We start from the raw sequence: 23,307 nt of genomic DNA, 5'->3' as shown, positions 1-23,307 counted from the left end.
CACCCGATCCCATTCCGACCTCGATATATATGTGGAATCGTCTTGCGCCATATGTACTGAAATTGTTCGGGAGACATGGTCAAAGCCCGGAGAAAGAGCAAGAAAACTAAAGAAAGCGTTAGCGCATTGGACTCGAAATCCAAATTGTGCTAGCTGACAAAGAAAAAACAGAATATAACAGAGAAATATTGGTTCTGACTGGTTGGTAAAAGGACTCTAAATCCTTTGAGTGGTTCGATTCCACAACAGAACAAAGAATGAAATGAATGAATGAAAGCCATGACCATGCCTCCAGTAGGAAGATCGAGGAACCGGTGCTGGCGCTCCTGGTTCATGGGATCCTAACCGCGATGGGGAGATTAGATATTATTCTTTCGTAAGTCCATCCAATGGAGATAGGTTGAGGAGAAAGAAAGGAGAAAACTAAAGAGAAAGATGGACAGTAGATTGACAGTATCCGAATCAAATAAGAAAAAAACGTAGCTATTTCATCAAATCCCGATTGTGTGGGTGTGAAGTGGAAAAATCCCGTTCTGGCTGGCAGCGGGCATAGGACTGAAAATCCTCTTTCGCCGGGCCTTTTGGACTCGAAATCCAAACGGAGAGAGTGGTTCGAATCCACCTCAGAACGAACAATGAAAAAGGCGTCGAGCGGGTGCAAGCTCGAGGAGCTAGGAAGGATGGAAGAAAGCTTGACCGTTTTTTCACTGAATTACTCGAACTTTTTGTTCGAAAAAGCGGAAATAGCTCAGTTCGAGAGAGGGTTGAGCTTCATCGGTTAGTGTGCACCAAAGGATGAGGTTTCTTTCCCGTCCTACAAATTGAAACCGTTCTAGCTTGATACTGCGATATCGTCAAATCATCCAACGGAGCATGGAAACCATTTCGGTGGCGGTAATGGCCTCCAGTAGTTTTCTATGGAACCATACCACTATGGTCATCTATATGATTAGACCGTGCCGCTTCACTAGACTTTCCTGAACCATCCATTTGATCCCCACGGTCGTGACACCACTTTCTAAACAAAAGTTTCCAAAATCCAATGCGGAACCAAGCAGTAAGAGAAATTCATCATGGTAATTATTAGTCGAAAACCAAAGTGGAACGGAGAGAACGGAGAGTCAGTTACAATGACAAAATTGTTGAGGAATCATGTTGAAAGAACAACATTCTGTGTCATAAATATCGTATATAGAGATTTTTCATGTATCGACGCTTTTGATTCAATTATGAAAGTACGATGTACTGGACTTGCACCCCTAGTTACGCAGAAGTGCAAGCACAGAAGCGGATGACCGGACCTTACCAACATACTCAAAAAAGTATTCTATACTGGGGTCTGTGCTCTTGACAAGCAGTGTTTCCAGTCTAGCTGTGTCAAATCGGGTGTGAAGTGTCCTTCTAGGTTCTGGCTGGTAGAGCAGAGGACTGAAAATCCTCTTTAGTTTCACGCATGGGACTCTAAATCCCAATTGCGCTAGCTCTGTGGTTCGATTCCACAACAGAACGAACAATGAATGAATGTGGGCGGTCAACCAGGTAAGCCTATGCCCAGGAAAGAAAGGACTAGGGAGGGATTGAGAGAAGCTTTCACAGTGGAAAATGCAAAAAAGCATATCGTTCTTAGAAATTGTGGAATTTTACTCAGTTAGAGCTATGGTTTAGCATCAAGAGGGAAGTTTTGTAAAAGCAACAGGAAGAATTGCTCAGATACCCGTGAACGTATATAACTTGGGTCGTGTTATAAATGCTCTGGCTAAACCTATTGATGGGAGAGGCGAAATTGTAGCTTCCGAATCTCGCTTAATTGAATCTCCTGCTCCAAGTAGAATTTCCAGGCGTTCCGTATACGAACCTCTTCAAACAGGGCTTATTGCTATCGATTCGATGATCCCTATAGGGCGCGGTCAGCGAGAGTTCATTATTGGGGACAGACAGACTGGCAAAACAGCAGTAGCCACAGATACAATTCTCAAGAAAAAAGGGCAAGATGTAAGAAGAACGAGAGCGAGCCTTCACGAAATAAAATGCAAGTGAAAGAGAATTGTCAAAATTTCCTAAAAGCGGTGGTTCTTTTCTTTATGGATCGGGTAGATCCATATGTTCTGAGGGGGAGACGAGGTGTAGCGCAGTCTGGTCAGCGCATCTGTTTTGGGTACAGAGGGCCATAGGTTCGAATCCTGTCACCTTGATGTGGTATTCACACAATGGGGTCGAAGTGCAAAGCCCCGTAGCCTATCCGCGGTCGGGAAGGCAGGTGAAAAGCGCGCACAAAAGAAAAAGAAAGCTAAAAAGCTTATTTTGCAATCCATTATCTTTGGTATTCTTCTATATTTAGATCATATTATATAGCTATTTCACAGGTTTTATTTACATACCTCAGTCATGTTATTTGTCTAGCCTTCAATCAGAATAGCCTCTCCACCGGTTCCAAAGATTCTTTCGGCATCAATGTGCTTTTGGAATCTTCCTATGAAACAAATAACATTCTGGAACAGTTTAGGACAGAACAGGCCTCAGTAGAAAGCGAGCTTTTTTCGCGTATAGCCACCTCGAAGCCCAATTAGCGCACGGGCTGCCCCCTCAACTCAACCCTGACGAGTACGCAAACTTGGTCAGGGAGCATTTAGACGGTGCAGTTAGTATTGACCACTACCGCCAAGTCCATAATTCAAAAATTGATGAAGTCCACATAATGGAGCTCAAAAGCCGATTACCAAATCTACTTTTTTAGCATCTTGAAACCGCACATAAGAAATATTCTGAATGAATCACCTTACAATAACATACGAGAGACAGCTTTCTATTTTGTCGAACAACAAGTCGAACCCAATGAACAATTCCATTCAAAGGAATGTTCTAGAGTTTTTTCCACTATATTCGCGATATTAAAAAAAATGGAAGAAATTCTTCACGATTTCTAGAGTTCCGGGATTACTTCACTGATATCGATTTTCGCCTAAGCACGGCCTCTAGGTTAGTTCAAAGTGTAATACAACGAACTATCGATACACCGAAAATGAGTCAAGATGGATTCATAAAATGGAGACATCGTGGATTACCCAAATTGGGACGACGATAGGACATTTCACTTTCTTTCGCAATATTTCTGATCATGACTCAACCACTAGGAAAGGGGATTGCTTACTCTCAGCCACGTTTTCGCTTATGCTTAGTCAAGTGAGGATTCCATTCGAAGTAACGTAACAGGAGCACCATCTTCAAAACTTCTCGGGATCCGGAGTTTTTCGATAAAAGGTCCCATCCTTCAATATCATGATTGGGTCAACCAGGCCAGATCATAAGTGAAATAGTTTGATCGGGTCGACCAGGTCAGGCCCGATCATGAGTGAATAGAAAATCGAAAACGTACATAGCTGTTCCAGCGGAAATACTTTGTTTAATTCTACCACTTCTACTAGGAGTAGCCTTTTTAGTGCTAGCTGAGCGTAAAGTAATGGCTTTTGTGCAACGTCGAAAGGGTCCTGATGTAGTGGGATCGTTCGGATTGTTACAACCTCTAGCAGATGGTTTGAAATTGATTCTAAAAGAACCTATTTCACCAAGTAGTGCTAATTTCTCCCTTTTTAGAATGGCTCCAGTGGCTACATTTATGTTAAGTCTGGTCGCTTGGGCCGTTGTACCTTTTGATTATGGTATGGTATTGTCAGATCCAAACATAGGGCTACTTTATTTGTTTGCCATATCTTCGCTAGGTGTTTATGGAATAATTATAGCAGGTTGGTCTAGTAAGACGGGGGGCGGCCGTTCGGTCGCCTATGATATACGGACCAATTGGTCAAAAATGGGTTTGTGCCGCAGGTGTTGAACGATCTACTCTACACAGGTGTGGGCTTACAGGGCTAGGGCTCATAAACCCTTTCTTTCATTCATCAAGGGGTCGGTCACTTTTCCGGGCCGGGATCGAGAAGTGGAAGTCATAAAAAAGAGATGTTTCTCTTCGCACCTCATATCAAGAGGAAAGGTAGCTTGTCAAGCTGGTCTCACTATTGGAAATTCTAGCTTTTTTTTTTCACCGGCTCTTCTTCTTTGTCAACGCTACTAAGGACCTGACGGTTCGCCTACTTGATGGATGAAAGAACATGAGAAAGGGTTCTAAAATAAAAGGCTAGAAAGTCTACTACAGTACAGTCAAAGTCAGCGGCTGAGTTTGCCTAGCCTCGCCTACTCATTTTTGTAGGCGAGCGAGTTAGCGAAGAGGCTTAGGGATAAGAGAGTGTCGGTGCGTACGTAGCCTTCATTCTACTACGCTACACAAAGTCACTTAGCTCGACGTTAATTAAGAGAGTAAAGGAGGAATACCCTACATAGAAGAACCACAGTTCGCTTACAAAGGTATAACCTTTAGCTCCCCGGGGCTAAGCTGCTTCACACCACTGATAGTTAATTAAGATTCCATTTCAAAGGCGCTACTTTGTTTCGCAAGCCTTTGTCATTGTCAGTCAACTAAGGTTGGCCCTCGGCCCCCTGCGAATCCGTAAATCAGAGAGCATGCCGCAAAAAAAAGGATGGTCCCCTATGCATTTCATTCTTTCCGGAACGCAAAGAATTAAAGTACCTGACCCCCCATCATGGTGAACCTCTCCTTGTGATCGGGATGAGGTAGATGCCTCCTAGCCGGGGGGGCGGATCGAATCGGAGTTTCCTTAGGTAGCCACCGACCTACAGTTCTCCTTAAACTTCTGTGCTTGGTGGAAAAGAAGCGAACAAAGGTACGCTCGCTTGCTGTCTTGTTCTCTGCCGCGGACTGGGATCGCTCGCCAGCTAGGCCCTCTAGAAAAAAGTTGGAGCAACATTGTATGAGAACATATTACCCATCTTCGGGGACAAGGGGCGGAACGACCTCTCGATCTACTTACTGCAGCCCAGGACGGGCGTCGTCGTCTAGGCGTGACTTCTTGTTTTGATCTCCCCTACGCCTAGGACGTTGTCTGGGCCAAGAGCCATAGTTAGTTGCTGTTTCCATTTGGTTCTTCTTTCTCGTTGTTGATACCGGCAAGACCCAGCCAGATGATGATGTCTGCTGGTTGGTAGTGAGAGGACTCTTAGTACCCGCAAAAAAAGGGCGCTGGTGAAAAAAAACAATCATTTGATTTAGTTTCTTGCTCTCCCTTAGCAGCGGGAAAGGAGTCTATCTATCTGCCTAGCTTTGGTAGATTTCCCCCAACGCAATTCAAAAACGGAAATTCCATGAATCCCTGAGGTGGATAAGTCCGACGACTCAGCAGCAGTGCGGAATTGAGTTTCTGGTCCGGTGGATCTGATCTATAGTTAGGGGGCAATACATACCAAAAGGTTCGAAGAAGGAAGGCGCAGTATATAACCAACCCACCCATAGCCGGTCTAACTGCTGAGAGAGAAAAGTGCTTTTCTTTCCCTAAGAGTCCTCGAGTACACACAGCTATTGCGGATCCTTTGCGAGATCAGGATTTTGGATTCATAATTTAGAATCAATCCATGTTAGGTCAACATCGAGACAGAGCATCTCAGTTGGCTCTGTCAAGGAAGTGAAACAGGCATTCCTAGGTTGAGGTTACCATTGGATTGACCCTCAGTCAGGCCTCCGATTCCAAGGAGTTGATTCAGCAAGTTCCCCGCGCTACCCCGCGGGAAGTCTAATCGGATCAATCGGTGGTTCCGTAATGAGTAGTCGAATACACATTGAGGGGGCCTTGCCTCCTCCTTCCCGCCCACACCTTCATTCTTTTCCTCCTCTGATCTTAGAAAGCATACTAAACTTCACTCCAATCTTTCTCCATTAGCAACAAGAGCAGCTCTATCTATCGGCACACCAGATAATAAGACATATCATTTCAGGTAATAAGGCATTCCCAGCCACAGATGAGGACAAAATGATTCAATAGCTAAAGATGATGAGCCCACCAAGAAAAACAAAATGCTTCAGGTGTCATCACACATATTGTCCATCCACGTGCATAGCATACTGGAAATGACTGAAATGAAAAATGTGTATTTCCATTACATGTGATGCTTTGCTTTTCATCGACTACCAATGGGTTCAGCTCTACATAGTTCAGCACATACTAGCAAATGTAGCTAAAACGACATAAATAGATCAGGTTCCATCATCCAGAGTAGCTACTTCAGTGTGAATTTGATGTTCTTGAGGCCGCCCGGTGTGTAGTAGCCATAGATCGCATCCGGATCCATTAGATGTCGGCCGGGATTGACTTGGTCTTGTGGCACCGCGGCCTCATCTTGGTTTCGCGCTGGCGCCCTCACTGTATTCTCTTGATAGTTGAGGAGTAAACTCCGCACATCGCCTCCCGGGCATGCGTACCCGTACACTGTTACGACATGCCCTGCCTTTATCTCATTGCCATTGGGTAACTTGATCATAATGTATTCTCCATTTGCTTTTAACCTGTAAGGCTCATCATCCGAACGGATGTCATAATAGTGGCGCTGCGGATTCAGCGTGACAGCAATGGGACCGAAATCGATGACCTTGCATAGTGACTCGTGAAATTTCATAACCTTCTCAAACAGGTCACGTGTCGAGTCACGGCAAAGCCCTTGAGCAATCGCCTCTTCGGTCCACGGCTCCTGAGTAAGTGGAAGCGTCTGGGCTGAGCCATACGTTATCGACAGACCGTGAGCGTACGCCCGATGCTGCGGCTCCAGCACAACATCACTTGGGAGTAAGAAAGCTGGGATGCCAGTCTGAGGCTCCATTTGCTTTTAACCTGTAAGGCTCATCATCCGACCGGAGAAGTTTGGAGCGGTGTCAGTGTCAATTCATGAAAGAATTTGGACCAAAGGTTTTTCCTTGGGATGGATAATCTGTTACTTACTCCATTTTGTCTTGTGTGGTTGTCTGGGGATGCGAGGCAGACTACTTGCGAGCTGCAATGTTGGTGGAGGTAGAACGTGATCCCAGCTGTGGTAGTAGTAAGACTTCCGATCTCTGTCTGCCTCCGGCAAAGGAGGAAGAACTTGCTGCTGCTGCTGCTCCTCCTCCTCCCCTTGCTCCTCTTGCTCCTCCTTCCCTTCCTCCTGCTCCTCCTTCACCTCTTCAAACTGGCCTTGCAACCTAACAGAGAATAGCACAGAACGGTCATGAAGGACTCACTTGCTCGGCGCGAGGCACTTGAACAAGATGTTAACATCCATTCTTCTGAAAATGGATCTGCACCAAGGCATGTTAATATCCATTCTTGAAGAAATCCTCTATTTCTATTTTCCTGATGAGAATACCCCGTTTCACTGATGAATATGCACTCTATTTACTTGCCGCTAAATGGCTTAGCGGCCGCAATAGCGTTGTAAACAGCATCACAGGAACCCAATGCACAAAGTGAATTCGATCAACCGATCGATCACAGAACTTACTGCCCCAGATCACCACCACCAAGACATCAACTCAATGCTGTTTGCTACCATATATACCACTAAGATGGACAAACACACACATAAGCAGGAAGGAAAATGCACACTTGCATGGAAAAAGAATAAAATCTGGTGGTCGTGTGTGTTCTTACTGTTGCTTGATGATATCCTCCTCCTCCTCCACCTGGACTAGCTTCTTCTGGTGCGCGTTGTAGAAGCGGTAGGCGGCGTAGCCGGCGCCGGCGACGCCCAGCCCCAGCGAGAGAAGCATCTTCCAGCGGTGCCGCGCCCCGAAGCCCTTCCCAGCAAGGGCGGGGGTCGTTGGCTCGAACATGGCGGCGCTCCACTAAGCAAAGCAGCCGCACCACCAGACTCACTGGATGAAATGCAAGGAGTCAGTAGGGCGGAATCAGGCAGGCTAGGGTTGGTCGGCGGAAGAGCTCGAATCGGACGACCTGCAGTCCGGTAAGCGGCGGGGAGGAGGAGGAGGAGACGGAGATGGTGGTCGGCGGCAGGAGCTAGGTCTCGAGTCGTGGGCCGTCTCGGTCCGTGTGTTGGTTTATTTTGGGCCGACTCGGTCTCCTCCGCCGTGTCGTCTATTTACTTTACTCTGTCTGTCTGTGGCCGAATCGCACGGACGCAAACCCTAGCCAACCAAAAAAAAATCCCCAATCCCCAATCGGAGCGAGAGAGATGGCCGGCGCCGCCGCGGAAGGGGAGGCCGTCGTCGGAAGGGGAGCGCGCCAGTCAGCCAAGGCCAAGGCCAAGGCCAAGGTCGCGGCCGCGGAAGGGGAGGCGATGGGGCCTCGCCTCAGCCTTAGCCTTTCTCCGGATGCTCTTGATCTGATTGCCAAGAGGGAGGCCTTGCTCTCGGAGTTGGCCTCGCTCTCGTCGGAGCCTTCGCCCTCGCCGCCGCTCCCTGCAGCTTCGTCGTCGCCCCTCTGGTCCCTCATCTTGTCCCGTTGCCTACCATCATCCCTACAGCCTGAGCCTGCTCCAGAGCCTGAGCAATTCGACAGGTTGGAACACAACTGGAACAGGTAACAAGACATTATTAACCTTCACATCTCCCTACTCCTCCTACCTAACTAACTCATCCGTGTTTATCTTGTAAATCTTGATAGTTCTATGATGATGATGATGCCGAGCCCCTCCGAGGTAGCAGCAGCTCAAGATCATCAACTTGTCATGGAGGAATGCCTTCGCCACTATAACCTAAATCATCCGGTATGTATGTATATTTCTACTCCTCTCACTTTGCTCTTTTGCAGCTTGCTGCTTGCTTCCCATCCATGTATCGATACACCCGTATACAAATCTAAGACAAGAATTTTGGGACGGAGGGAGTATCTATCTATGTGCACACTGATTAAAATGGATAACCTCATTTTGTCGTCTAATAGCATTTGGCAAATTTGTCCCACAACCAAACAACCCCATCCTTATATGCAATCATTAATAACTCTTACAAAATCTCAAGTCAAGCGGCCTTCAAACAATTTCAATTTTGATCGCTCCTACTGTCATATCATATATAAAACAGTTATCCCGACAAGATGATGTTTGTGGCCACTGACTGGCATATACTTACAAGTTTTTTTTTAAGTAGAAACTGCAAAACTGAACAACTTAACCCTAGTCATTCAGTCATTTTGTTCTGCTTTTGTTTTACCTTACTTATTGCTACATGTACTCATTCCATTTTCCATGGTTGCTTGGTTGGTTCGTTGGTTGCCCAGGAAAATGAGTACGTACCTGCCCCTGGCAAGGTGACCAGGTACAGCAGTCCTCACAATGGCTCTTGCTGGACTCATGGCAACTTCGTCGCTAGCCCCAAGCACTCCAGCTACTTCTCCTTACTGCCCCCTAGACCAACTCTCTTCTTTTATGAGCTTGTTACCAAAGATGGTTTTCAAGGAGTTGTTTCGTGCACCCTGCTAGGTATGTATGTACTATTGCTATCTTCATTCATCACATATCATACATACCACATGTTGGATCTGGAAGCTCAAATCTCTTTCAGTGCTAAAACCCAAACAACCACCATGTGGCATGCATGTCATCATAATCATATACAGGAAGGTAGCTAGTGCTTGATGCCGAAAACCACCTTAGCTTATTGTATATTTATATTCATTAAAATGTGCTCTGGTGACCACTGTTTTGAAACTTGTTTATGTTGTCTTTCTGGGGTGTGGTGAATCTGAGGTACTTGCAATGTTTTTACAATTATTATGCATTTTTTTTGGGATTGTTCAATTGGGACAAACTTGTGGTATTTCCCTTTTTCTTCTTCTCTTTTTTGTGCATGAGGTGACTGATACATACTCCCTCCATCCCACCATATAAGATTTTTTGCAAGCAAAAACGTCTTATATTGTGGGACGGAGGGGGTACTTGTTTATGGGATCTTTCCTGGTACAATCAAGATGGCTGTTGTTACAAACCTAGCTAGGCTCCTGGTCTTTATTCCATATTGTTCCACTAGCTAGGTTATTACTTTGCTTTATAAAAATATATATTCATGGACCTACCTTGTTAGTGCCTTTGCTGTTACACCATGCATTTTCTATGCTGACTCCGCTTTGTTTATTTCCTTGCTTGTGTTTGTTTTACATACAGATGAGCCAGTTACTGAAACCTACAGTTTGTTTGGCCTTCATCTTGGGTGGGGAACTCGTCGTGATGGCAGTTGTATGTCCTCGCTTTCTCTTTTTTATATATCCTTTGATTGATGACAGAACACAAGTGCACAATTGTTCTCTTGCTTATTGTGCATGTTTGTTGACTTAGTGTCTTTGTTTTTTCAGCGGATTGCCTTTGCAATACATGCAACCGTCTTGTTGATAGCGAGGTTCCTTGTGTGGGGAAAGCATTTCCGTGTGGACATTACAAGGCAGAGTGTGTTTGTCAAATGTGCTATCTTCAGTCTGAAGTGCTGCATCCATCGCCAGAAAAATTTGCGTTTGGAAAATGATGACCAGAGCTGGCTGAGCACTCAATCTATATATCATTTGTGGATACGAAAGACTTGTAATATGATGACATGCCTTAGGTTGTTGGTTGTGCTGCTGCATATTAATTATGTCTTCCCGGGTGGAATGCCCCTTTTTTTTAACAGAGAAAGGCACCCGAAGATACCAATATATTCAGCTCACAGAACATTTTACAGTCGAGATTACACCATCTGCTAGAATAAAGAGAAAGAAGAATTGCAGATGTAAAGAAAGAAGAGCTGAATAAAGACATATGAGAGAGCAAGGAACAAGATCCTTGCTGAGCATGTCCTAAGAAACAAAGGAAGAGAAGGGGAAAAGAAAATTCCAGCTTTGACAGCAATCTCCTTCTTTCCAACAACCGAGCATAGACCATTATATCATGTTGAGATGAGGAACTTCCCAGAGCTATCAACTTTCTCCTAAAAGCAATACACCTTATGAAGCTGAATTCCTACAAAATTAAAATCAACAAGAGAGGCAGCTACAGGACATGAAGTGACATGAGAGTGAGAAGAGCAATTGAATGTAGGTCCTCCAGCCATTTGAAAAACTTGATGAGCTAAATTGTGAGCCACCCCATTCAAATTCCTAGAAATATGAAAAACTTGGGAATTAAGATTAGAAGTAGAGTTTACAAAAGAAGCCACTTCTTTTCTAATATTCCAAGGAGTGGAAGAGTGAGCAATATTCCTGGCAGCAGCAACAGTGGCAAGAGAAAGAGAATCAGTTAAAAAAGTAGGAGTTTGAATGTTAAGGCAAGCCGCCAATTGAGCTGCACAAGCAAGAGCAATTGCTTTAGCTTGAAGAGGAGTGTCCGTCGAAGGGCCTGAAGCTTGAACCTGAATATTTATTTCCCTATTAGAAGAAGGAAGACAAAAGTAAACTCCCACACCTGTGCGCAATTGACCTTGCTAAAATCCTGGAACTCTAGAAGTTCTGAAAGCAGCATCAGAAAACACTTTAGCACCATTAATGAGAAGGTCTGATTTGAGAGTATTGCCTTGCTTAGGAAGAGGAGAATTATTAGGTTGAGAAGCCTGCAAAGACTGAATATTAGTAGAAGGCAGAATCTCCTCTTGGAGAATATTATTCAAACTAGTAGCAGCAATTTTAATTTGGTAGGGAAAAGAAAATTTCCTCTCAAAGAGGAAATCATTTCTAGCCTTCCAAATGCAACACATAAAATTGAAAATATTTTGCAAAGATGCATAAGGATGGCCCATAGAAGCAAAGTGAATCAGAAGGGAATGCATTGAAGAGTGACCTTGCATAAGGATGTCAGATCTAAGAAACCAAGGAGCAGAGAACCAGGCCGCTCTAGCAAAGTCACAAAGAAAGAAAAGGTGAAACTCATCTTCTTGCTGAGCACATCTACAACAATTCTGCGAAATGTGAATAGAAAAACGGCCTGCTCTCATTCCTGTGGGCAAAGCTTTGCTAAGCATCCTCCAAGCAAAAGTTTTAACCTTGGGCAATAAATCTTTCTGCTTCCAAATAGTTTTAAGAAAAGCTTTCAAATCCAAAGGAACATCCAGAGAAGCAGTTCTAGGATTAGTATGAATGTCTTGTAAGCAAAGTTTATAAGCAGCTTTGGAAGAGCAAATACCATTGGGAGCCAAAGGCCAACAAAGAATATCAACATTATCATCATCGAGAATATCAATGTTGATAATCTGAGTAGCCAAAGGTTGCTGAAAAAGAGAGAAAATGAGCTGACGGTTCCATTGCCTTTGCCCAGTCTGCCAAAGATCCCTAACCAAGGAGGGATAAATAAAGCCTGATGGTTGAGGAATGAGAAAATCATGAATAGAGTTCCAAAGATTGCACCAAGGCTTGCTCTAAATAGAAACATTACCTTGGGTGAGTTGATAGAAGGCATGCTCTTTAAGTTTAGGAAGCATTTTTAAAATGGAAGACCAAAAGGCAGATTTAGGTGGATTATTAGTAGCTTTCCAAATAGAAGTGGTAGAAAAATATTTGGCTTGAAGAACACAATATAATTGGGAGGAGGGGTTTTTAGCTAACCTCCAAGCCGCAGCAAGAATAAGACTCTCATTGATCCTTCCATGCTCTGAGACAAAGACTCCTCTTAGAATCTGTTTCTCTAATCCCTGTCCACCAAAAATTCCTAATGATAGAAGTGAGCTTGGCAATAATTTTTTTTGAAAACAGAATGTTTGCCATATAGTAAACCGGGATAGCAGAAAAGACAGAGCGAATAAGTTCAAGACGGGCAGCATGAGATAGCATGTTAGCTTTATAAGAGGGGAGCTTATTTAAAAAATTATCCAAAACAAAGTTATAAGCAGCACCCCTATTCTTAGCAGGCAAAATTAGAGGATGACCAAGATGAGTGAAATTAGCATCAAGATTAGCAACAGGAAAGACTTGCTTAATATCATTAATAATATTCTGAGAAACATGATTGCTAAAGAGAATGGCAGATTTATTCCAGTTAGGAGTTTGACCAGAAAGAGCACAAAAGTGTTGAATAAGACTGGCCATCGTCTGAGCCTCCTGATAAGTAGCGTGCCCACACACCAGAAGATCATCTGCAAATAGAAGAGAATGGACAGAGGGGCAGTTTGGTCCAAGAGAAATTCCCTGCAATTGGTTAGCCTGCAAAGCTTCATTAAGCAAGATGGAAAGTTCATTAATTGCAAGAACAAACAAGTAAGGAGACATGGGACAGCCTTGTCGTATTCCTCTGAAGCTCTTAAATTTAGGAGAGGGCTGGCCATTAATGAGAACAGAGAATGAGGGAGATGAGATGCATGCATGAACCAAATTAACAAAATGACCATGCAGCCCTTTACGAGCCAGAGCAGAAACAATGAAATTCCATTCTAAACGATCAAAAGCTTTGGCAAGGTCAATCTTAAGCATAAAGGCATCATATTTCCAGGATTTAAGAGAAAACGAGTGAGCAATTTCCTGAGCAATGATAATGTTGTCACTAATACGTCTACCCTCAATAAATGCTTGTTGAGCTTGGTCAATGTAATCAGGAAGATGATGCTTAAGTCTATTCGCAAGAGACTTAGCAATGATTTTATAAAGCACATTATAAAGACTAATAGGACGGTAGTCCATGGGCACAAGAGGAACCAACTTCTTAGGGATAAGAGCAATATTGGTATCATTGATGTGAGGGGGAAGTGTAGCAGTATTATAGAAGTGAGTGACAAGCTGAGTTACCTCATCCCCAATCCAATCCCAAGTAGCTAAATAAAATTCTACATTGAACCCATCAGGACCAGGAGAAGCATTAAGCTTCATGTCTTTAAGAATCCGCAAAAGTTCAGTCTTGTCCGGAATAGAATAAGTAGGATCATTGTTGTCATTAGTCCAAATAGGGGAAGAAAAAGGCCTGCCAGCATAAGTGTTAGGAGAGGAAAATATGTGTCTGAAATAATTAACAAACGTTTGCATCATGGCCTCCGGTTTGAAATGAATATTGTCATGCTCATCTTTGATAGAACAAATAGTATTTCTTTTTCTACGTTTGAGCACAGTTTGATGAAAGAATTTTGTGTTGCGATCACCTTTTACAGCCCAAGACCTTTTACTTCTTTGCCTGTAAAACTGATTGAGTTTGGAAAGCGTAAGTTCATACCTATTAGTAAGAGTACTTTCCAAAACATGGTCCTGTTGGTGGAGAGGCAGCTGTTGCAAATCCTTGATTCTGGATTCTAGCTCAGCAAGTTCTTGTTAGAGAGGTTTTTTCTTCTTGCACCAGACTTTTAAAGATCCTGCCAAAGAAGATGACTTTGCAGCAAAAGAGGTCAGGGAACTAGAAATCCAATTATTTTTAGCAAAAGAGTGAAAATCTTTTTCCATAAGCCACCGGTTTTCAAATTTAAAAAATTGTCTAGGCCTAACAAGTTTACCTTCCGAGGAAATTAAAATGGGAGCATGGTCACCAAGAATAATAGGAAGATTCAGCACTTTAGTATTAGGATAAAAAGCGCACCAATCAGAATTGACCAAGTATCGATCAAGACGTCTATGAATGGGCTTAGAAGTATGTTGCCTACCACGCCAAGTATAAGAAGGACCACTATAACCAATATCAAACAGCCCACAATTTTTAACAAGAGACCTGAAAGCATTCATACGATAGAAGTTGATATTACCATCACACGCATTCACATCATAAATGATATCATTAAGGTCCCCCATACAAACCATGGGCTTTCCTAGGTTATCATAGACAAAATCAGCAACTTGGTCCCAGATGGCATTAGTCTGCCTGTGATACGGGTCGCCATATATACAAATAAGACAAAAGTTGACCCCTGAAGCTGCATGAACTACATTTGCTAAAATATAGTGAAAAGCAACAGCATGCACAGAAACTTTGAGCTCATCGGTCCACATAAGCCAAAGGCCACCTGAGGCACCTCTAGAAGGAACAACAAAGCCGTTGGCAACATCAAACCTATTAACAAGATTGACAGAACGGACTTTGGAAGACTTGATTTCTGAAACAAATGTTACCTGTGTCTTCGTAGACCGCATCAAGTTGGCAAGATAGAGCATCCTCTCACTGCCAAGGCTTCTGCCCATACCTCGGCAGTTCCAGGCGATGGCCCTCATAGCGCCCAAAAGATATCTAGAATCGAGACAAATAACTTTGCCTTCCTCACCCCACTCTCCTGGCTCGGCGCGAGCCCGGGGTCACCCACAGCAAGGAGACGCCAGATCTGCGAAAATAAGGCCGTTGGGCAGAAGCTCCGGATCTGTGGCGAAAGTGGAGAGCAGCAGCTCCTATGTTATGCTATGCTATGTAGTAGTATTATGAAACAGATGATGGCTGTAGCGTAAGTAAAATAAAATCATGTATGTATTTATGAGATGGTTGATAGCAACGCTGTGGATCTTCTTCTTAATTGGCAACTCAACTTCATCATACCCCTCTTAATTGGATCTTCTTCTTATAGCTCATGTCTTACTTATTCTATTTGCATTCCAGTCCAGGGTGTTGTACCATTCCTGTCAGGGTTGAGCAGCTAGTAAGCCTAGACACATTTCTACTACTATATTTATTAGTTCTATTACTAGTGATTGCAAAGCTATGTGACTTGATAGTTCTACAAGTCTTTCGTTGCTATTTCTGCAATCAGCTGGCTTTATTTTGCTATATGTTTAGAAGAAATGTTATTGTTGATGCACAGAGAGATAAAACGTCCCTGATTTTCCACGGTGTTCCCTACATTGGCACCATCTCGCACATACGTCGTCGCTCGGTGTTTGGTCCTCGTCCGTCTGTGATGTCGCCTACATACGGCGTCTTCAGCAGGCTGTGTTGGTCGCTATTCGTCGACTCCTCTCGCGGCATCTATTCATGGTGGTAGTGCTCGCTCTACGTCGACTCCTCTTACGGCTTTTGCATGTGGTAGTGGCCGCTTTACGTCGACTCCTCTCGCGGCTTCCGCCCACGGATGTGGCCGCTCTACAACGACTTATTTGATGGCTTCCGCACGTGATGGTGACCGCCCTACATCAAGGAGGACTCCTCTGGCGGCTTCCGTACATGGTGATCGTTGATCTACGCCGACTCCGCCGCCGGTGGCTTTAACATGCCGCTCTACGTCGACTCGCTGCTCTTCGTCGACACTACACTTGGCTTCCACGGGTGGTGGTGTCCGCTCTTCATCAGCAGATATGTCTCTACCACGATCTCTACCGCTGTGTCTCTGCCTATGAATGAGATTGCGCAGCTGCGAGGCCTGCTTGACTGCTTGGGATTCTTCACCGACAGGTTCTGTAGGTCTTGTGGCTGACTCTTCTGACAATGAGAAACCACCTTCTACTCATTCAGGTACATCCCCATGGGGAGGTAGAAACTGCGGATCATTAAACGCATTTGCAAGCTCCAGTAATATAGTATGTATGCGGTCAAGAACTCCTTGTTGTCCATCAGTTGGGTTGTTATTGTACTTTGTCAGAGTTGTGGAACGGCTTCCTGCGCCAGCGCAGATGGACAAGACACAGGAACGAACGACCTTGGCTTCCTGAAGCAGCTCGTGCCACCCTTCCTCTCATGCAGATGCAGTGCACCTTCTGTGGTCTTGGCAATAATCTGAGCGAGCGTACTGTTTGTCATTTTCATTTGAACCCTAAACTAATGGCAGTTGGTTGAATTGAGCAAAATTGAACTGAGAGCAACTGTTGGTTCATGCACAGTGCTGGAATTGAGCAAAATTGAACTGAGACATGCAAAATGCAGGAATATTCTCTGAGCCATTTTGAAAGGAACTTGTCTGAAGATGCAAAAATCAAGACATGTACTCCCTCCGTCGTCCGGTGAAGAAATATAAGAGTGTTGTTTAGATTACTACTTTAGTGATCTGATCTAAACGCTCTTATATTCCTTTACGGAGGGAGAACTTGTCTGAGCATGCAAAAAAATTCATCTTCTCTGAACGTGTTTGGAGGGAGACATGTACTTGTCCTAACATGCAACTGTCCAAACATGTTCTCAAGGAACAAAAAAATAATGTCCAAGGACAAATAATTCCGAACTGATGGACTTGATGTCTCTCTGCAAGCACGAGTTCAGATTGATAGAGTTGATGCATACAAACTTGATGTAACAGAAAACTGATTAGCCTAGTATAGGAACTCGACCACGTCTGTTTGTATGCACGAGCTCACCTGGATGATTTTATAAACTAAATTTCAGCACAAATCAATTGTTTCCTCGTGACTAAATTTATAGAGCTTTTCTTAATAATACGTACGTACATTATAGAGAGAGCTGAAAGCTGCCAAGGTACTGTGTTTTGTTTTCAGATTCAACTTCAACATGAGGAGCATTGACCGACCGACCGACTGACTGATTCATATACAGCAACACAAAAGCGAAATAAAACCGGCAGAAACAAACAAGCTGCCTAGATATCATCACTTTCTCCAACAAACGTTGTCATCCATCCTCCACTAAGATAGATCATAGATAGATGTCCGGGATTAGCATGCGTGAATGAAATCAACAGCAGCCGCTCGCCGCAGCATCAGCCTCTGGCGCCTTCTGCTTGAAGATGTTCTTCTTCGCCCCAGAGGATGCATCCGCCAACAGGCTCGGCGTGTCCAATATCTGCACCATCGTGCGGGCAACATTCATGTCAGTTTCAACACATGGGAAAGAAAAACTCCATTCAATACAGAAAATTTATACTGAATCATCTGCACTAGTAAATGTTTCTATTCTATCTGTGAGAGTGTTCCACGTGTAAGTAACAAGACCGACCAACAAGAGCTAATTTATACTGGTCCTTTTCTAGACACATAAACAGAACAAGCAGCATTCCACTAGTGTGCACGGACACGCCTTGATGCATGAATAGCCGTTTGAAGTGCAGTTTCACAGTAGTACAACCATGCCAGATACAGAAGGAATCGAGAGCTGGAAGTCACAACATCATGTATACATACCTTGAGCACAAGCTCCTCAAAGCACTGCTCCACGTTCACTTTGGTTTTCGCACTGCATTCCAGAAATAAACACCCATACTCCCTGGCAAAGTCAATGCCTTCCTTCTTGGTGACAGCCCTCTCACTTTCCTGCCAAACCAAGCATTATCCACATTCAGCTCTGCTCTCAAGTCAACTCTAAACACAGACAGGAAAAAAAACATCCACCCGAGAAACCTACTATGCAGCATGCCTCGACACAAATACAGATAAGTGACATAAGAATGTAGAGGTGTGGACAGAAGCGGTACCTTGTCCACTTTGTTTCCGACAAGCATCTTTATACAGTCCTGGTTGGTCGAATACAGGTCAATTTCCTTGGCCCATATGTCAGAGAGATTGGTGAATGTTTCTCGGCGAGTAACATCGTACACTGGAAAACAGACGAGACGTTTATTAAGTGGCATTTCTCCAAATTAGACAGCTCGTTAGAACCCAGCAAGGAACACACAAATAAAAGAAACAGCAACAAAAAAAAGAGGCTTTGCGACCCCATGTAGTGAAAAACTGTTGTACCCTCCTTGTATGAGGATCTCAAAAGTTGCAACAAGCCTGAAAGGATGCTCTATAGATGCAGTAATTTTCTGTCACGAAAGTCTTAATCATCTATAACTGAATCTTAAGCTGATGTGTAGTTTTGATAATACTGTATAAGGCAATTGACAGAGTAGTTTGGTTGCAAAACTAGGCTATTTAATGTGCCATCAAGTTGCATGAATATACATACATAGGACGGGGAGAAGAAAGGAAGGAGTATGAGACGGTAAACATATTACCCATGATGATCCCTTGTGCCCCTCTGTAGTAAGAGCTGGTCAAGGTCCTAAACCGTTCCTGTCCAGCTGCACAAGAGGCACACGGCATCAGCAGCTAAATCATGAGAACTCAAAAGGGTGAACTGGGGCATTTAAGAAAACGAGAAAAAAACTGAATCGCATTGCACACATAATCTACTCGGAAACAAAAGAAAGGGGAAATTCTACAAAAGCATCAGGCGGTCAAAATTGTCATGTGTTAGATGTGACATAACACTAAAAGCTTGGAACCAGGGACTATTCTTCCTTGCTCTACTTTGTTTAGAGGATAATATCCTAGATGACCCTCCACCCCAATGCAATGCAATGAAATAATTTTACTGAGGAGTGAGGGCAGGGGAGGACAGGACAGGACAGGACAATTTTACAGTATACTAGAATTAAAAAAGCAAGCAGAGAGTAGTGAAGAGATTGGAGAAACAGAGTATATGTAGTGTAGTTTCACATGACATGACATGCGAGCGGAGTGGAGTGGGCCTAAGCAATCGGAGACGGTTCAATGTAAGAAACTAGTGGAGATGGGAGTAGGGTACCGGTGTCCCAGACGGCGAGCTTGAGCTTCTTGCCGGCAATGTTAACCATCTTCACCTTGAAGTCCACGCCTGCAATTGCAATTGCATCTCATCTCATCTCATCTCATCAGGGATCCAATTAGGGATTCCATGGGTTTGATTGGATTGGATTGGATTGGATTCGATTTGATTAGATGAGGGAAAGAAAGAAAGAAATTAGGGATGTGCGTACCGATGGTTGGGGATAGGTCCTCGAATGAGTCGGATGTAAATCGGAGGAGGAGACTGCTCTTGCCGACGCCGGAGTCGCCGATGAGGAGGAGCTTGAACAGGTAATCGAAGTCCGGCTGCGCCTGCGCCTGAGAGGACGACGCTGTCGACGAGAGGAGCTAAGGCCCGAAATGTAAAAATATATGCGGTGGTTATCTTCTCAGAAAAAAAAATGATATATCTGTACTATTAAAGTATTTCGGGTCACTTACGACTCGCGGGAGAATTGATCCCCCCGCGGACTTTGTGCGGCAACGGCGCCCCCTAAGGTAGGACCCTCTGTGGGAGACTTCTTCTCCCGTTTGGAAGCTTCGGCTTTCGAATCCCCGGGCGCAGTCCTTTTTCTCTTCTGCTTGTCTTCTTTCATGGAGACGCTTGCTCCCTCGTCTAGAATGGGCAGCGTTGGGGGCTCGCGTCCGCCCGCATTATCCTCCACAGTATCTTCCTTCAAGGGCTTCGGGCAAGGTGCGGTCTGGAGCATCTTTTCCAATACCGGATTTTCCAAATCCTCAGGAAGGGGGGCCGAACACCGAATCAACTTCGCCTTTATTAGCCAGTCCTGGTCAAAAAGCAAACTCTCAGAAATAACTCCGTAACAAAGGAGAGATAGTATGTTCGGCCGGAAGATGCCTTACCTGTTCGGCGGCGCGGTTACTATTCAGGCCCACGTCCTCGGTGATTTCCGGACACTCCACCTGAGGTCCGAAGAATGACTTGTACATCTCCTCGTGCGTCAGGCCGAGAAAATTTTGAATGACACGCGGTCCCTCGGGATTGAACTCCCATAGGCGAACAGGCCGGCGTTTGCAAGGCTGGACTTGACGAACCAGCATAACTTGTATTACCGCAACCAAACTAAAATCTCCATTGATGAGATCGCGAATGTGGCTTTGCAGTATAGGCACGTCCTTGGCTGGACCCCAGCTCAGACCTCTGCTGATCCATGACATCAGTTGTGGTGGAGGGCCCGAGCGGAAAACAGGGGCGGCCGCCCACTTGGCACTTCTAGGAGCCGTGATGTAGAACCACTCCTGTTGCCACAATTCAGACACCTCTGGGATGGAACCTTTGGGCCACGGAGCTCCTGCCATCTTGCATATTGAGGCACCTCCACACGCTGCATGTTGCCCCTCGATCGTCTTCGGCTTCACTTCAAAGGTCTTGAGCCATAGGCCAAAGTGAGGGGTAACCCGGAGGAAGGCCTCGCACACGACAATAAATGTCGTGATATGAAGAAAAGAGTTCGGAGCTAGATCATGGAAGTCTAGCCCGTAATAAAACATCAGACCCCTGACGAAAGGATCCAGAGCAAGGCCTAGACCTCGGAGGAAGTGGGAGACGAACACGACGTTCTCGTTGGGTTCGGGGGTGGGAACGGCCTGCCCTCGGGGAGGCAGCCGATGCAAAATCTCGGCGGTCAAATATCTGGCCTCCCTCAATTTTTTGATGTCTTCTTCCATGACGGAGGAAGGCACCCATTGGCCTTGAAGGCTAGATCCGGACATGACTGAAGGTTCGGAGCACCTGACCTGAACTTCGGGCGTTTGAGCTTGAGGTGGGGGAACGATTCGATTGAGCACGGGAGGGAAAAATAAAAGCCTTGTCCCCTTTATAAAGAAGGTGAATATCAAGCGTCCTCTCCGTGTCCGTTTGGACTTGCCTATGATCTAGGAGTCCTAGAAGCGGCTGGGTTACCCACGCCCGCATTGATGAGAATCCCGGAATAAGGGGACATGATCTTTGCTTTAACAAGACGTGCCAAGGAAACCGCCTCGCATGACGCGCTGAGGTGGGATAATGAAACGACTCGGATAAAGGCTTGGCCGTGGTGTGTCACATTACGGAATATGTCAGCAGATTAGATTTGTGTAAATATTATTCTCTCTATGACAATATGTGGAAACTTATTTTGCAGAGCCAGACACTATCTTTGTGTTCAAAATCTTCTATGAAATATTTGGAGGAGGAACCCGCCTTGCAATGCCGAAGACAATCTGCGTGCCGGACTTGTCGTCATTGAAGCCTGGTTCAGGGGCTACTGAGGGAGTCCTGGATTAGGGGGTGTCCGGATGGCCGGACTATACCTTCAGCCGGACTTCTGGACTATGAAGATACAGGATTTCGTCCCGTGTCCGGTTGGGACTCTCCTTTGCATGGAAGGCAAGCTTGGCGATTCAGATATGTAGATCTCCTCCCTTGTAACCGACTCGGTGTAACCCTAGCCCCTTCGGTGTCTATATAAACCGGAGGGTTTTAGTCCGTAGGACAACAACAATCATACCATAGGCTAGCTTCTAGGGTTTAGCCTCTCTGATCTCGTGGTAGATCTACTCTTGTACTACCCATATCATCAATATTAATCAAGCATGATGTAGGGTTTTACCTTCATCGAGAGGGCCGGAACCTGGGTAAAACTTCGTGTCCCTCGCCTCCTATTACCATCCGGCCGAGACGCACAGTTTGGGACCCCCTACCCGAGATCCGCCGGTTTTGACACCGACATTGGTGCTTTCATTAAGAGTTCCACTGTGCCGTCACGGTAAGGCCTGATGGCTCGCCTTGTTGTCAGGGACAACGTTACCTCTGGGGGAGCCCTGGCTGTAGGCCAAACTCTCCGATTAGGCGGCTTTGTCGTGACCGCCCATCGGCCGTCGCGCCGATGATGACTTCTCGGGTCATCAAAAACAACCTCTACGTCGGCTCGGGATTTACCGAGCAGATGGATCCAATGGAGCTCTCTTCTTTGAATGAGCTCTTGGATCGCATTGCCGCATTGGGAGTCGCTACGGACTATGATCAGATCGGGCTTAAACCCGGCCAAAGGGAGATTAACTCTCCGTCGGTTACCCATCAGATAGCGGTGGTGGAGGAGAGATGCAGCAATTCTTCCTCTATTTTGAGGACAAACTATGTCCGGATTCCCGAGCTCTCCGAGCCGGATACCCGTCTACGGGAGGACATGGCCCAAGCTTCGAACATGGAATCGAACAGCGGGTTAGTACCATTGGGCCATGTCCCAGAGCCCGAACTACCAAGCTCGGAAACTCCTTTGGGTCTCAGACCGGGCCAGGGTTTGGACTTAAATCTACCCACCCACCCTCACATAAGTGATCTTTCCCATATTAGACAAGAGCCCCAAGAGACAGTACATCACTATTGGGCCAGATTCCTCCTTGCAATAAGCAAGGTGAAGGACTGTCACGAGGAAGACGCAATTTCATTCTTTTGCAAAAATTGCACGGACAAGGGAATCCTCAACGCCATAAGTCACCATGATATAACACACTTCGCTGACTTGGCGTCCATAGTACGGAAGTACTGTGTGATGGAAAGCACTTGGAAATCCCAAACACAATTCTGGGATCCTCTGGCTCCTAGACCCTCTGTCTGAACTAAAAGGGTGTACTCTCGTAAGTCACCTAATCCAATTACAAAGAAGCCAAAACCCACTACAGAGCGCAGAACCGTATTGGAGGGATGGCTCAATGGGCCATGCAAAATTCAAAGTACATCGGATACCATGCCAACACACAGCCTTAGAGCATGTTGGATACTCCGGCAGATGGCCAGGAGCGGCGAGGACCTCCTCGTCAATAATACCACCGAGCACCCTCCCGCGGAAAATAACAATACAATACTGACAGTCTTCGAGACTTTTGCCTCAAACAATAGGCGCAAGCGGGCACTTCACAACCTCGCCGAAGTTTGCCACGTTGCAACAATAAATCCATGGAATGACACGGCCATAACCTTCAATGCCAGTGATGAACCTCAATTCTGCACAGCCCGAGCTCCAGCCGCTTTGGTCCTTAGTCCAATTGTGGACGGCTTCCGGCTTACTAAAGTACTCACGGACGGCGG

The 23,307-nt window shown here is 45.2% G+C and overlaps 4 protein-coding genes and 1 non-coding gene across 6 annotated transcripts in view; 3 read left to right on the top strand and 2 right to left on the bottom strand.

Annotated features, from left to right (window-relative positions):
* The window catches only part of LOC119270058 (histone H3.v1-like), a 48,056-nt gene extending 40,136 nt beyond the window's left edge, over positions 1-7,920 (bottom strand). Inside the window, exons 1-3 of one of the 2 annotated variants that reach the window (XR_005133901.1) lie at positions 7,524-7,920; positions 6,837-7,075; positions 6,520-6,728 (exon numbers count right to left, since the gene is read on the bottom strand). Coding sequence is in view for 1 of the 2 variants with exons in the window: in XM_037552025.1 (XP_037407922.1) it covers positions 6,724-6,728; positions 6,837-7,075; positions 7,524-7,705 (426 nt within the window). In the remaining variant the exon portion in view is untranslated. Of the gene's footprint in view, positions 1-5,840; positions 6,729-6,836; positions 7,076-7,523 lie in introns of those variants that run through there. The other variant, XM_037552025.1, reaches the window with a different exon arrangement.
* On the top strand, positions 2,118-2,192 carry TRNAP-UGG. Its single transcript has one exon. It is a non-coding gene; the product is annotated as a tRNA-Pro (tRNA).
* LOC119270059 (NADH-ubiquinone oxidoreductase chain 1-like) lies at positions 3,433-4,020 on the top strand. The gene has a single exon (XM_037552026.1). It carries the CDS (start codon positions 3,458-3,460, stop codon positions 3,827-3,829), a length of 372 nt encoding a protein of 123 aa, XP_037407923.1. The 5' UTR covers positions 3,433-3,457; the 3' UTR covers positions 3,830-4,020.
* Positions 7,921-7,977: 57 nt separating the features above from the next.
* Positions 7,978-10,596, top strand: LOC119270057. The gene is made up of 5 exons (XM_037552024.1): positions 7,978-8,411; positions 8,496-8,598; positions 9,111-9,312; positions 9,994-10,065; positions 10,182-10,596. The coding sequence occupies exons 1-5, from the start codon at positions 8,065-8,067 to the stop codon at positions 10,346-10,348; spliced, it is 891 nt and encodes a 296-aa protein (XP_037407921.1). The 5' UTR covers positions 7,978-8,064; the 3' UTR covers positions 10,349-10,596.
* A 6,472-nt stretch (positions 10,597-17,068) lies between these two features.
* The window catches only part of LOC119272805 (ras-related protein RABC1-like), a 91,775-nt gene continuing 85,536 nt past the window's right edge, over positions 17,069-23,307 (bottom strand). The window contains exons 2-7 of the mRNA XM_037554190.1: positions 19,409-19,565; positions 19,198-19,266; positions 18,626-18,691; positions 18,101-18,222; positions 17,811-17,939; positions 17,069-17,472 (exon numbers count right to left, since the gene is read on the bottom strand). Coding sequence (XP_037410087.1) covers positions 17,365-17,472; positions 17,811-17,939; positions 18,101-18,222; positions 18,626-18,691; positions 19,198-19,266; positions 19,409-19,565 — 651 coding nt within the window. The 3' untranslated portion in view covers positions 17,069-17,364. The remainder of the gene's footprint in view (positions 17,473-17,810; positions 17,940-18,100; positions 18,223-18,625; positions 18,692-19,197; positions 19,267-19,408; positions 19,566-23,307) is intronic.

This window comes from Triticum dicoccoides, chromosome 3A (genome assembly GCF_002162155.2).
Source record: "Triticum dicoccoides isolate Atlit2015 ecotype Zavitan chromosome 3A, WEW_v2.0, whole genome shotgun sequence".
Classification (NCBI taxonomy): domain Eukaryota; kingdom Viridiplantae; phylum Streptophyta; class Magnoliopsida; order Poales; family Poaceae; genus Triticum; species Triticum dicoccoides.
This window is presented reverse-complemented; position numbering and strand designations above follow the sequence as displayed.

Coding starts and splice junctions, on each gene's coding strand:
- LOC119270059 (XM_037552026.1), top strand. CDS start 3,458: ATGGCTTTTGTGCAACGTCGAAAGGGTCCTGATGTAGTGGGATCGTTC.
- LOC119270057 (XM_037552024.1), top strand. CDS start 8,065: ATGGCCGGCGCCGCCGCGGAAGGGGAGGCCGTCGTCGGAAGGGGAGCG. Junction 8,599..9,110: donor ACTATAACCTAAATCATCCG/GTATGTATGTAT, acceptor TTGGTTGCCCAG/GAAAATGAGTACGTACCTGC. Junction 10,066..10,181: donor AACTCGTCGTGATGGCAGTT/GTATGTCCTCGC, acceptor TTGTTTTTTCAG/CGGATTGCCTTTGCAATACA.